Source organism: Camelus dromedarius, chromosome 23 (genome assembly GCF_036321535.1).
Source record: "Camelus dromedarius isolate mCamDro1 chromosome 23, mCamDro1.pat, whole genome shotgun sequence".
Taxonomy (NCBI): domain Eukaryota; kingdom Metazoa; phylum Chordata; class Mammalia; order Artiodactyla; family Camelidae; genus Camelus; species Camelus dromedarius.
This window is the reverse complement of record NC_087458.1, coordinates 5755693-5768259: the sequence shown is the minus strand read 5'-3', so window position 1 is coordinate 5768259 and position 12567 is coordinate 5755693. Positions and strand designations below refer to the sequence as shown.

Below are 12567 nucleotides of genomic sequence, written 5' to 3'. Positions count from 1 at the left end.
ACATCAGCTCACGATAGGAGGGCTGTCTCCCGCTCTCCCCCATCCCCTGCCATGGGCAGGGCCTGGCCAGGGTATAAATAGGTCACACTGCTGGGCTCTCCCCACTCTTCCTCTCTCCCCAACCCTCTCTCCTCAGAGCTTCCTCTCTCTTGGCCTGGTGAGTTGTGGTCTCCTGACTGGCTTGCAAGGGCTGTTGGGGCAGAAGAAGGGGAAGCTGGTGGGGACCAGATGACTAAGTGGATCCAGATGTGAGATTCTGATGCAGAGGCTCTGGGCTGGGACATGTGCGTGTGTGTGGTGGGCATGCACGCGTGTGTGCTTGCAAGAGAGAGAAAAAAAAAACACAAAAGAAAAAGTGTGCAGGTGGCTGGGTGGGAGCCCTCTGTGTGGTTTCGTGACGCTGGGGCTTGCAGATGCTGTAGTGTGTTTTAGCGCATGTGTGACTGGTGGGCATGCACCTTGGCTTGTGTCTGCTGGGTTGCACAAGCTCGTGTGTTCGCCCTCGGATGTAGGGAGCACGGTGAATGCAGAAGGCGACTGTGGACTTTTGTCTGCTTGTGTCCTAGGAGCCTCTGCCCTGCACGCAGCAGCCTAGCCCAAGGGAGGGTGGCCTCCTGGTCCCTCCCCTGCATCCGAAGCCTCTGCCACCTCACCCTGCCCCTCCCCATGCTGGGCTCTAGGCCGCTGGTTTTTTCCGCTACGGGGCCCCTGGGCAGGCCTCCAGCGGCCTCACCCCGCGCTGGGAGGGAGAATGGGTTAGGGTGGGGCTGCTGTGGGCTGAGCCATGGGAGTACACTGGATAGAGTGAGGGGTGGAGAAAGCACTCTTGTGAGCTGGCTGCCTGAAACCCAGAGCCTGTGCACTAGGCCCTGCAGGTGTTCACTGCCCCAAGCATGAATTTCCCACACCATCTCCCCTCCAAGCCCTGCTTTTCTAGGCAGCCTCTCTAGCGGGAGCAGGGTTGCTCCAAGTGCTCCCTGAGGGATGGGAGTCGGGTGGGCATTCAGAATACATGACTGGGGGTGGGATAGGGAAAACAGGGGTGTCTCTGTGACCCTGCCCCCAGATCCTGACCACCATGGCGTACCCCCTGGAGAAGGCCCTCGATGTGATGGTGTCCACCTTCCACAAGTACTCGGGCAAGGAGGGTGATAAGTTCAAGCTCAACAAGTCAGAGCTAAAGGAGCTTTTGACCCGGGAGCTGCCCAGCTTCTTGGGGGTGAGTGATACTGCCCAGGAGGCACCAGTCTCCTGTGAAGCCTGGGCTACAGCTGGCATCTACCTCTGAGTTGGGCGAGTCGGGGCAGAGAACTCGCTCTGGCTGCCTGGGGCGGAAGCACAGTGGGCACCGAACGCTCACTTCCTGGTCCCCAGCAGAAAGAGGGCTGAGAATGAACGGGTAGGTCACTGGTCAGACTCTCCACCAGGTGTTTTGTACAACTTAACTGGAGGGAAACTGAAGCTCAGAGAGGTTAAGTAACTTCCCAAAGCAGCCCGTGTACAAAGCTGAGGTTCATGAACCAGGACGGTCCAACTCTTGCCATCACTCCAGCAATGAATCTTCTTTTTTCACTGAAGTATAGTTGATTTACAATATTGTGTTAGTTTCAGGTGCACAGCAAAGTGATTCAATTATATATACTTATTTTCAACTTCTTTTCCATTATAGGTTATTACAATATTGAATATAGTTCCCTGGGCTATACAGTTAATCCCTCTTGCTTATCTATTTTCTATATAGTAGTGTGTATCTGTGAATCCCATACTCTTAATTTATCCTCCACCCATAAACATCTTTTAAGTTCCTATTTGGCTTGTGGATGTGAAGACACAGTTACGGAGACACTCACACATGTACAGACTTCCCCTGAGCAATACAGCTGCCATCTCTATTGACCTTTATGCAGTTTATATATTGCTTTCATGACTCTTGTCTAATTGGATTCTTTTTTTTAAAAGCTCTTTTTTTGTTTTTCTAGGGGGGGTAGGTAGGTAATTAGGTTTATTTATTTATTTTTTTAATGGATGTCCTGGGGATTGAACCTAGGACTTCATGCATATTAAGCATGCACTCTTCTGAGATATACCATCCCTCCAATTGGATTCTTCAGACAACCTTGTGGGGACACACTGTGGTGCCCCTTTCCAGTTGCACCCAGGTCCTCAGACTTCCTCATCTGAGGATAGCCCTCCTCCCACCCTAGCTTAGCCCTGAGGACTGGAGGTCCAACGCTGGGTCTCCCGAGGAGGGGCTGTGCCTTCCTAAACTCCCATCTGGAGGTGGAAACCTGGTCTAATCTTAGCTCTGTGCCCACCCCCACGCCGGGCTTCTGGTTTCTACCTGCAGCTTCTCGCCCCTGCAGAAAAGGACAGATGAAGCCGCGTTCCAGAAGCTGATGAGCAACCTGGACAGCAACAAGGACAACGAGGTGGACTTCCAGGAGTACTGCGTCTTCCTGTCCTGCATCGCCATGATGTGCAACGAGTTCTTCGAAGGCTTCCCGGATAAACAGCCCCGGAAGAAATGAAGGCTCCTCGGGTGTGGGTGAGGGGCCTGCCGGCTGGGTCTTCCCTGTCGGCAGTGGGCACAGTGCCTCACCCCGGCTCCCCTAGAGCGTAAGCTCAGTACTGAGCAAGTTCAATAAAGATTCTTGAACACTAGGAGGCTGATGGTCTGAGAGAGTCTTGGGGCGTGGTGTGGGGCTTGAGGGGTATGGGGGGTATGGGCGGCTCTGGGAGCTGAGCTGCAGTTCTGTGGGGAGTAGAGAGCAGGCTAGTGAAGGTGAGGGAGGGACGTGGGTGAGCGTGCATGTGTGTGGGGGACAGAGTTGACTCTGGATGGAGCTGAAGGCAAGGAGACGGACCCCCAGAGGCATGAAACAGCCCAGCTGTGGGACCTCAGCCAGCGCACTTGCCCATCCCACCTCTCCTACCTTGCCTCTGGCCGGACATCTGACTGCAGCGGGGATGGGATGGAAGGTCACATCTGCTTTTGGTTGGGGTCTGGAATGGAAGTGGACACCCTAGGGGTGGGTGGGGGGAAAGGGCTGAGTCACAGGGAAGAAGCAGTGAGGCCAGAGTGGGATAAGGGGAGGGCTCAGTCTTGACATTTACAGCCCGAGCCCTGTCCTGCCACCCCGAAGTGCTCTGGCTTCGAACCCCAGGATGGATAAATCCTTCCTGTCCATGGTCGGATCAGGGAAGCAACGTGGCGGGAGAGCTGGCTGTTGGCTGCAGCATGAGATATGATCGTTCTCTCAGCCATCCACCTCTGTCCCAAAGACCCTGGGATGAGCTCTGTTACCAGTTAGCAGCCATGCTTCTTCAGCAGAGGACAAAGGACCTTGGAAGGGATGAGTGGAGGATAGTGGCTGGGGTGGGAATAGGGAGATGGTGGGAGGTGACCATAGTTTTAGGGACAAAATTCCAGACATAGGATCTGATCAATGAAATTGAGATTTTTTTCCACCCAGAAAAGATCAGGCATGATGTTTCCCTTCAGGTTGAAGGCGAGCAACTCCAGCAGGCAGTGGGTGGGATGGGCATCAGACTTCCAGGCCACGCCTGGGAGGTACGGGGACCCTAAAGAAGAGGTGAGTAGAGGCAGGTCCAGAGGCAGGGAAGGTCTGGTTCCCTTGACCTTTCAAGCTTCCTCCTTTCCTTCTCATCGCATTGTGTTTTTCTCAAGTTTCAGTGGAGTGGGTAGATGACTCAGAGGTTCCCTCAGGGTGTGACTACAGAGACTTGGGTAGAATTTTGATCCAGGAAAAATTCTGCCGCCTCCCCCTCCTTCCCCAACCCCGGCCCCAGGCTGCCCATCTTCCAGGGAGCGCCCTCCCTTGAGCCTCCTCCTGTCTTACTCTATACTTCGGAAACTCCTGTTGCTTAGCGACCGTCCCTGCTGCTTCTCTAGCCTTGCTGGCTGGCCTGGGAGTGGAGTGGGGGCAGCGGGGAGCACCCAGGCAGGCTGGGGAGGGGCGGCAGCAGCGGTAGGCGCTAAGCCCCTAACTCAGCTCCTTCCTCCTGCTTGGACTGGTGCCGGCAGAGCAATGCTGAGTCTCTCCTGAGACACAAGCAACTCTCCCTGATCCCTGCTCCATCCATTACTGCACCCTGGACCTGCTCACCCTGGTCCACGGCCTCTCTCCCACCACCCAGCCCTTCCCTTCCTCAGTCTCCTCCCTGGTCCCTGATTCTCAGTTCTCCATTCTGAGAGTCTCTGACAATTCTTTCCTGGGATGATGAGTGAGGTTTAGAAGAAACAATTCATTGAAAAGCCCTTTCAAAACGTTAGGCTCTTGAGGGGAGGGAATAGCTCAAGTGGTAGAGCACATGCTCAACATGCACGAGGTCCTGGGTTCAATCTCCAGTACCTCCTCTGAAAATAAATAAATAAATAAATAAGTAAACCTAACTATCTCCCCCAACAAGAATTGAAGAAAAAAATGTTAGGCTCTACTACTTAGCCATGAAAAAGAATGAATTATAATGCCATTTGCAGCAACATGGATGGGCCTAGAGACTATCATACTGAGTGAGGTAAGTTGTACAGAAAAAGATAAATATCATATGGTATCACTTATATGTGGAATCTTAAACATGATGCAAATGAACTTACTTACAAAACAGAAACAGACTCACAGACATAGAAAACAAACTTATGGTTACCAAAGGGAAAAGGTGAGGGAGGGATAAATTAGAAGCTTGGGATTAGCAGACACAAACTATTATATATAAGATACATAAACAAGGTCCTACTGTAGAGCACAGGGAACTATATTCAATATCTTGTAATAACCTGTAATGAAAAAAATATATTAATGTCTGACTGAATCACTGTGCTGTACATTAGAAACTAACACAAAATTATACATCAACTATACTTCAATTAAAAAAAAAATCTTAGGCTCTATACTTGCTAATGACCTTGACCATGCCCTTGGCGGAAAACGTCTTCCCTCACTGATTTCCATCTCAAGATGTGTCTATTCTGCTCCTGGAGTGGGTGGGAAGAGAACAGCCTAGGGCGTGGGGGGGGGGGTACCCTGCATTTGTCCCACATCTCCTGGGTCTTCTTTCCAGGGCAGCCTGGCTATTGTCCCATCAGATTGTGAGTTCTGATTTTTGGTTGAGAAAATAAAGCTTCTGGGACTGAAGGTCTGTGTGTCTTGGTGAACTCAGTGTGCCTCCATCCCTTCTGTTTGGAAACAAGGAGTATGAGATTGGCAGAGGGGGGTTCTCCCCAGCTGCACCCCAGGAGGCTCTGCCCTGGGCCTCCTTGTCCCTGGCCCCTTCTCATTGGCCCTTTCTCTCCGCTGGTATCCTGGGGACTGGAGCCAGGGGATAAAGGCAGAGAGCAGTGGGAGGGAGCCTGTTTCCGCTCTGTGAGTTCTTTGGCTCCCTCTGTCCTTGGTGAGTCCTTCCTTCTGATCTCCCTGCTCATCTGTATGGTGGGGTAAGCTGGTGATGAGGCCAGAGGGTGACCAGCTCCGGTGACCTCCACCAAAGAAGGCCCGGCCCGATAAGTGGGCATGCGCTCAGGGAGGAGAGGGAGAGTCTTTGGACCTGTGGCTTCCAGAATCTCTCGAGAAGCAGCTCTGGGGTGGAGGTGGGGATCAGGACCAGCCAGGATGCTGCTGCAGATGCCCAGAGACCCTTGCCTTCTTCCACTGTGGTACTGGCTGAGTCTCCTGGAAGTGGGGGCAAGCTGAGGGTTTTGGGTGGTGGGAGATGAATGAAGGGTCCAGCTCAAGAATTGTGAGGCGGGCTTTGGGCTGAAGGGAAGAGACAGCAGTGCCTTCCTCCCTTCCTTGCTCAGGACTCTACACAGACTTACCTGCAGCCCCTGAGTTCCCTGGGTGTTGGCTCCTTCCTCCCGAAGGGGGAAGCGGTTTTCAAGCCTGAGTCACAGGAGCTCTGACTTCCTCTTCTTTTGGGTGGGTGTGGCTGTGCAGATGGACTGGAGGGCCCCATTCAAACCCAGCCTCTGGATGCAGCTCTCAGAGTGACCCTGGAGGTTTCAACAAGCCCACCCCCTTTGCTGCCTTGTGGCCGGTCTGTGTGTACAGGTCTCTGGGCCAGAGACGGGAGACCAGCTGGACAAGTCCTATCACCTCTCCCCGGTTTCCTTTGAAGATCTTATCTTCCAGCTCCAGCCCCAGTCTCCTCTAACCCCTGGACTCTCTCTTTGCCCCATTCCCCACTTCTAGAATGGGACACTCCCTGATAACAGGTGATTCAGGCACCCAGGCCCTGGAGGGCGACTAGGGTGAGGACTGCCTCCGGAAAATGAGTGCCCAAGCTTGACATGCCAGGGAAAAAATCCTGACCCTTTCTCTGTTCCACCATCTGCCACCAGTTCTTATTTTGGGGAGGCCACCTTGTCATCCCTCTGCCCTGAGACCTCTTTTACAACATCTCCTAGGCTCCTTTGGGGCTGGTCAGTCTCCCTGCTCCGGGGGCTCCAGGTTTGCTCTGGGTCTCATTACAACCTGTCCTGAGTCGTTGGGGTCCACTTGGTAGATTTCAGCCTCATCATGGAGTCTTTGAGGAAGCAGCTTGGAGGTGGGCTAGTGATGGAGAAGCAGAAGGTCCAGCTTCCTGGGCAAGGCAACCATTTCCTCTCCCTTCTGCCTCCAGAACGTCACACTGTGATGGAGACTCCTCTCGAGAAGGCCCTGACCATGATGGTCAGCACTTTCCATAAATATTCAGGGAGAGAGGGCAGCAAACTGACTCTGAGCAGGAAGGAGCTGAAGGAGCTGATCAAGAAGGAGCTGTGTCTTGGCGAGGTAGATGGTGGTCCCCTCCCCACACCCCAGGGTCCCAGGGCTCCCCCACAGGCACCGTGGAGGAGGGAAGGGGAGAAAAAAGAAATATCAATACACCTGCCCGCAGGGTACTTGTTTTGGCCAGGACAGAATGGCCAGAGGGGATGGACAGAGACTCAAAAGCAGGTGGACACTGTGGGCCAACACAGCTTGAGGCCCTGCCAGGGGATGAGTTAGATGTCACTGGGAAGGAAGAAGGGACTGCAAGGGTCTGGAGGGTGGGCTGCAGGCTGCGTGAGGGTTTAGAACCAGATCAAGGAACCCTCTGTGTGGAGACTGGGCTCTCGCAGCTATGGAGCCGGTGCAAGGTTGTGGGGGATGAGGGGGTCCAGGCGTCCAGGTCAGCCGCGTCCAGCTCAAGGGCAGGGCCCCTCCTGGTTCTCCTCCGAGGGCCTGGCATGTCCAGGGCTCTCAGCTGGTGCTGACATGAGAACCAATAGGTTCACTCCGCTAGTTGGTGGACACAAGTTGTAAAGAGACAGAACTGATTCTTACCAGACGGCGATGGTGGGAGGGAGGCAACTGACAGAGGCGAGGGCCCATAAGGTAGTCATTATATTATTATTACAGTTAAAAAACAGTTGAGGCTCAGATACATTATATAACTTGTCCAAGGACACCCAACTAGTGAGAGGCTGGAGTTCCAGACCAGGCCCATGTGTCACCCTCCCTCTTTCCTTTAAAATCAGCCTGGGTGTGGTGGTGGTGGGGGGCGGTGCTCTCCTGTCACATCCTAAATCCAGGGGGCCTCTCCAGAGAGAAGCTCCAACGAGTGTGTCCTTGTGGGCAAGGGACCGAAGCAGGTGTGGGTGTCACCAGGCTTCCCCTCTGGCCTTCTAGCCAAAATCTCTGCATCCTGGAGTTAATGAGGGCAGAGGGAGGGGCCGTGGGTCCAGCAGGGTTAATTACAGGGGGACAGAGACCCTGGGGAGGGCCTGGCTATAACGGGAGCCCAGACTGGGGACAAGGATGACGTTGCAGAGAGGCTGTTTCCATCTCCGTATGTCCTGAAGTCCTGCCTCCTGTGGAGAAGCTGGAGTTGAGGGCATTGAAGAGGAGAGGGCAGGATGTGTCTGTATTTTCCTCCTGTTCCACCCGAGGGCCCTGTCTCATCCTCTTGGTGGAGCTGGGCTGGGAGGACAGAGGACGAGGTAGACAGTATGACGGGAGGCCAGGCACTCACTCCATACAGCTGTTCTAGCAGGAGAGATGTCTGGTCAATTCTCAGCTGTCCCCAACAGGGACAGAATAAGACTTGGACCTTGCTCAGTGCCACATAGTCACCAAGTCGTTCCTATTAGGTGTTGTACGAAATCTAGATCCTTCTTTCTTTGGGTGGCAGAAAGTGTTGCAGGGAAGTGGGCTGCACTAGCCTTTCTCTTGTAGTTTATTAGATTCAAGAGTCAGGTCACTGAGCCCCTGCTCGGTGCCAGGCCTTGTGCTGGGTGTGGCCTGGGGGAAACTCTGGGGGTCGAGATGCTCTATGTAGCTGACTTGGCTGGGATCACCCTGAAGCTGCCTTGCCAGGGGATGGGTGCCACCACGCAGTGTCAGGGCAGGGCTTGGAGGGGTGGCTGACCTGTCTTTCTACCTGGGCCCTCGAAGAAGATGAAGGAGAGTAGCATCGATGACCTGATGAAGAGCTTGGACAAAAACAGCGATCAGGAGATTGACTTCAAGGAGTACTCGGTGTTCCTGACCACGCTGTGCATGGCCTACAATGACTTCTTCCTGGAGGACAACCAGTGACCGGGGATCAGTCCCTGGCCTCCGCGGCTCCTCTCACAAACCCTCTGAGGTCCCTTGCCCTCCCTGTCCTCCTAGAAGTACCCTGCTTGGGCCTTCCCTTCCAGCAGAGGAAATAAAGATTTTCCATTCCAGGCATTTGGGGCTGGTTTGAAGGTGTCTTGTCCACCTTGGCTGGGGGTGTGGTGGGGCAAGACAGAGCTTCTCCTTAGGTGGGTGGACAGCCTCCCACCCCCTTTTCTGCCCTACAGTGCGGACGTGACTAAGCTTATCCACGTTCCCTTTTGCCCTTCTGGAAAATAGAGAAGTCTGGCCAGGCTTTTGCTCGCCTCCCAGGAATGCTGCAAATATGCAGAGAAAGCTAAGAGGGAAAGTATGTTGAAAGCGATGACACTTGGGAGGCTGGGATGTGTTTCCTGAGGGCAGTGATGGACAGGCCAGTCTGACTTGTCACCAGTTTGCAGGAGGCCACCTGACAACCCTGGTAAGGGGGGGAGCCTGGTCTTGACCTCCACACCAGCCTCCTTTCCATCTCCTCCACCACCCCTTCAGCAACAAGCCCTTGCAGCCCACCCAGCCCCACCCCACCCCACTCATCCCTGGAGTCCAGGGCTTTTTGCTTTCCCCCTCTCCCCACATCAAAATCCTTTTTTTCAAGAGAGGCTCTGAAAAAACTTAACTGAAGGGTAAATAGCTAATAATACGTAAAGGGCTTGGCTCTGGTGTGTGTGTATTTTAACGGCCAACAGGCTGCGGGTGGAATTCAGGGTGGAGGGTGGGGAAAGGGAGCAGAGTAGTGGCAGGAATTTTTTGCTAGAGGAATGGGTGTTTGAGGGGTCCTTTAAATCACATCGCGTAGACCAAGGGCTGCGCCCCATCCTTCATCTAGCGTTGACCCTGAACGCCCCTGGGGGGCACCCTCCTCCACCTCTTCCCCCTACACACACACACACACACACACACACACACACACACACACACACGGCCCTTCACCTCCTTCCCATGCCGTGTCACGTCATGGTGGAGGACAAACTGAGTTTTGGGAATTAGGCAGGAGGGAGCTCAAGGTCACTGGGCTGGCCGCGGTCCCCCCTAAGCGCCCCCACCCCGAGGAGCCCCGACGGGCCCGGGGCAGGAGGCGTGGAAAGTTTGGGGCCCGGGTGCGAGCGAGCGGCGGGCGCGGGGCGGGCCGCGGGGCGGGCGGCGGGCGGGGTGGGCTCTCGCCGGGCCGGCCTCCCGGACACGCCGCTATAAGGAGGGCGGGCCGGCCGCGCGCCGCGTCCCCTCGGCCGCTCCCTTCTGGCTCCGCTGCAGCCGCGGTGAGTCCTCGCCAGGGCAGCCCCGTCCTGCAGAGCCGCCCGCCCTGGGGGGAGGCCGCGGGCCGTGCGCGGTGCCTGCATCCCGCCCCGGCCGCTCTGCGGCGCTCCCGGGCCGGCGGGGAGAGGCCGGAGCCGCCAGGCTGGCCCCCGGCTAAGGCATCCGGCGGGGCGGCTCCCCGGAGTGGCCCTTCCCGGTGCGGGAGGGTGTGTCCCGGGTGTGTCAGCGCCGCAGTGCGCGGCTCTGGGAGAGGGAGAGGGAGAGGGAGAGGGAGAGGGAGAGGGAGAGAGAGAGTAGCCTCCATCCCCATCCCCCAGCATACTCCCCAACTTTGCCCGGAACCCTTGGAAAAGAGTTCTCGGCTGCGGTCCTGTTTGCTCCTTAGAGTCCTCCAGCCCCGTCTCCTCTGGTCCCCCGCGGCCACAGATCTCTTGGCCCTCGAGTCTGCCCGCTCCCTGCCCTTCAAGCCCTGGGCTGGCCCCTGATGTCGTTTGACACCTGGCGGTGGGCAGGGTAGTCAAAGGGAGTTGAGGGTGTTGGGACAGAGGTCTTGGGGTGTATGGGTGAGTGAGAAGGCCCTGCCACCCAGGGTGCTGACCAGCCTCTCTGCCCCCAGCTCTGAGCCCAGCCTCCAGCCATGTCGTGCCCCCTGGATCAGGCGATTGGCCTCCTGGTGGCCATCTTCCACAAGTACTCCGGCCGGGAGGGTGACAAGAACACCCTGAGCAAGAGTGAGCTGAAGGAGCTGATCCAGAAGGAGCTCACCATCGGGGCGGTGAGCGGTCTCCCCTGGCCCTCTAGAAGCAGGACTAGGGGAGGGGGGAGGTGCCAGGTGCCCCTGACTCACACTTACCCGCATTCTGGCCCTGCCTGGGACCACATGCCTTCCTGGCCTACACCCCTGAGGGGCCAGGGGTGCTCTTAGCCTGGTGCTTACTCCCCTTATTGAGGAGTAGGAGCAGGGAAGTAAAGCCAAGTGAATCCAAGGTGGACTTGGATCTTTGGTGACAAGTGAGCACAGAGCCACCTATATAAGAGAGGGCTGCCTGGGATGGGGAAAGGCAGAGAAGCCAGGGTTCTCATCACCACTGATGGATTTCCCGTTCTGACATGTTAGAAGCTGCAGGATGCTGAAATTGCAAAGCTGATGGACGACCTGGACCGGAACAAGGACCAGGTGGTGAATTTTCAAGAATATGTCACCTTCCTGGGGGCCTTGGCCATGATCTATAATGAAGTCCTCCGGGGCTGAAAGTAACTTGGAAAGGTGGAGACACCCTCTAGCTGGCCTGTCTGTCTAGTGGTGCGTAACTACAATAAATATTTTTCTTTGGTTAAATCTACCCCTGTGTCCTGGCTTCCCAGTGATTTCTGTTTCCTCCTCTGATGCTGCATCAGCCATCAGATTGTTTTCTCACAGGCACCTCTGGGAGTGACTCAGTGACTCACCAGATCAGGGGAGCAGGTGGGAGGGGCCACACCATGTGGCTGCACCCTAACAAGGCGGCTGCTAGCTCATAAGGTGCCTTTATGCGAAGCAGAAAAGACGTCTGCTCTGAGTGAAGCCATCTTAAGGAAAGGCTCAAGTGACCCCCAGGAGGAGGCGTTCTGGGATGGGCTTAGGGAAGGAAACGGTGCCTGGGCCAGGCTGTAATGGGTCCAGAATGGGGCAAAGACGGTCCTAGCAGGCTCCAAGAGGACAAAGCCATGTTTATTTGCTCTGGGTGTGGTGAGAGGGGCAGGGCCAGAAGAGCTGTGGGGCAGGGCCGGTCCACCTTCTCACCACAGTGAGGTGGGGACAGAGAAGGCATATCCGTGTGCCCAGAGCCTGGACTGGGAGCGCTCTGTCCGAGATCACCTCGGATGCTGTGTGGTTGAGTTCAGTTCTGCTCCCTCTGCCCTGGCTGAAGGAGGGAGACATGCTTTAGGAGTTCTTTGTGCTGGGGACAGTGGTCTGAGGAGCTGACAGCCGTGAGAATATGTGAATCATAGGGTGCTCGTGAAAGGGAGGGGTGAGGGTCCCCGGAGCTGGGCAACATAGCTTCAAGCCCTTCAATCAATACTGAGCCAGCACATCTTTACAGCCTCAGCAGAATGAATCATCCCAGTTACTCCATTGGAGCCAAGCCTGGCTCTCAACCCCCATCAGGGAAGATGACTAATTGTTGTCTGAGTCCATTGTTTGCATTAGTGTTTTCAGGTGGGGGCGGGGAGGGGGCAAGGGGATAAATTGTGTCTCAGGGGGTCGGGGCAATTGTTGTAATTCTATTCCCTCCAGGTCTTGTCTGTGTCAGGCAAGTTCCTCTTTAGGTTCCGGGGACCTCAGAGGGAGACCATATCCTCCTTCCTCTCTTACTCACCTCCCAACTTCCCTGGGGGCCCAACTTTGTAGAATTAAGTGGTCTTCTAACTTTATGGGGGTGGGGTTGAGTGAACATGAGTGAACAGTCTCAAGAGGGCTGCAAGCCTCACCTTTTGGCATCCCTCCTTCTCTAGTGGCCTCTCCTTCCCCGCAGGGAGCAGGGACTGGCACTGCTGAGAAGTAGGAAGGGACCCAGGGCCTGCGGTCCCGGCCTGCACAGCCAGTCTAAGTCAGCTCTATCTAGCTCCCTCGGGAAAGGGACTCTCCTGGCGCCGCGGCGGCCAGCGTATTGGGGCGTGGAGCGAGCGCCCT

At 55.6% G+C, this 12567-nt stretch overlaps 3 protein-coding genes across 4 annotated transcripts; all 3 read left to right on the top strand.

Moving 5' to 3' along the window:
* The first annotated feature begins 92 nt into the window (after positions 1-92).
* S100A4 (S100 calcium binding protein A4) lies at positions 93-2661 on the top strand. The gene is made up of 3 exons (XM_010980599.3): positions 93-157; positions 1067-1219; positions 2364-2661. The coding sequence occupies exons 2-3, from the start codon at positions 1079-1081 to the stop codon at positions 2526-2528; spliced, it is 306 nt and encodes a 101-aa protein (XP_010978901.1). The 5' UTR covers positions 93-157; positions 1067-1078; the 3' UTR covers positions 2529-2661.
* Positions 2662-6644: 3983 nt separating this feature from the next.
* S100A5 (S100 calcium binding protein A5) lies at positions 6645-8706 on the top strand. 2 transcript variants are annotated; one of them, XM_064477638.1, is made up of 2 exons: positions 6645-6791; positions 8439-8706. In XM_064477638.1, exons 1-2 carry the CDS (start codon positions 6654-6656, stop codon positions 8577-8579), a joined length of 279 nt encoding a protein of 92 aa, XP_064333708.1. In that variant the 5' UTR covers positions 6645-6653; the 3' UTR covers positions 8580-8706. The 2 variants fall into 2 exon arrangements, with proteins under 2 accessions (XP_064333708.1, XP_010978914.1); XM_010980612.3 differs by having other exon boundaries at positions 8436-8706.
* Positions 8707-9768: 1062 nt separating this feature from the next.
* Positions 9769-11236, top strand: S100A6 (S100 calcium binding protein A6). Its single transcript, XM_031436266.2, has 3 exons — positions 9769-9895; positions 10510-10668; positions 11011-11236. Exons 2-3 carry the CDS (start codon positions 10531-10533, stop codon positions 11143-11145), a joined length of 273 nt encoding a protein of 90 aa, XP_031292126.1. The 5' UTR covers positions 9769-9895; positions 10510-10530; the 3' UTR covers positions 11146-11236.
* Positions 11237-12567: the final 1331 nt, after the last annotated feature.

Bases quoted from the DNA above. Each gene is read 5' to 3' on its own strand.
- S100A5 (XM_010980612.3), top strand. From the start codon at position 6,654: ATGGAGACTCCTCTCGAGAAGGCCCTGACCATGATGGTCAGCACTTTC. The intron at 6,792-8,435 runs GTAGATGGTGGT...GGGCCCTCGAAG, and splicing joins AGGAGCTGTGTCTTGGCGAG to AAGATGAAGGAGAGTAGCAT.
- S100A6 (XM_031436266.2), top strand. From the start codon at position 10,531: ATGTCGTGCCCCCTGGATCAGGCGATTGGCCTCCTGGTGGCCATCTTC. The intron at 10,669-11,010 runs GTGAGCGGTCTC...CTGACATGTTAG, and splicing joins AGGAGCTCACCATCGGGGCG to AAGCTGCAGGATGCTGAAAT.
- S100A4 (XM_010980599.3), top strand. From the start codon at position 1,079: ATGGCGTACCCCCTGGAGAAGGCCCTCGATGTGATGGTGTCCACCTTC. The intron at 1,220-2,363 runs GTGAGTGATACT...TCGCCCCTGCAG, and splicing joins AGCTGCCCAGCTTCTTGGGG to AAAAGGACAGATGAAGCCGC.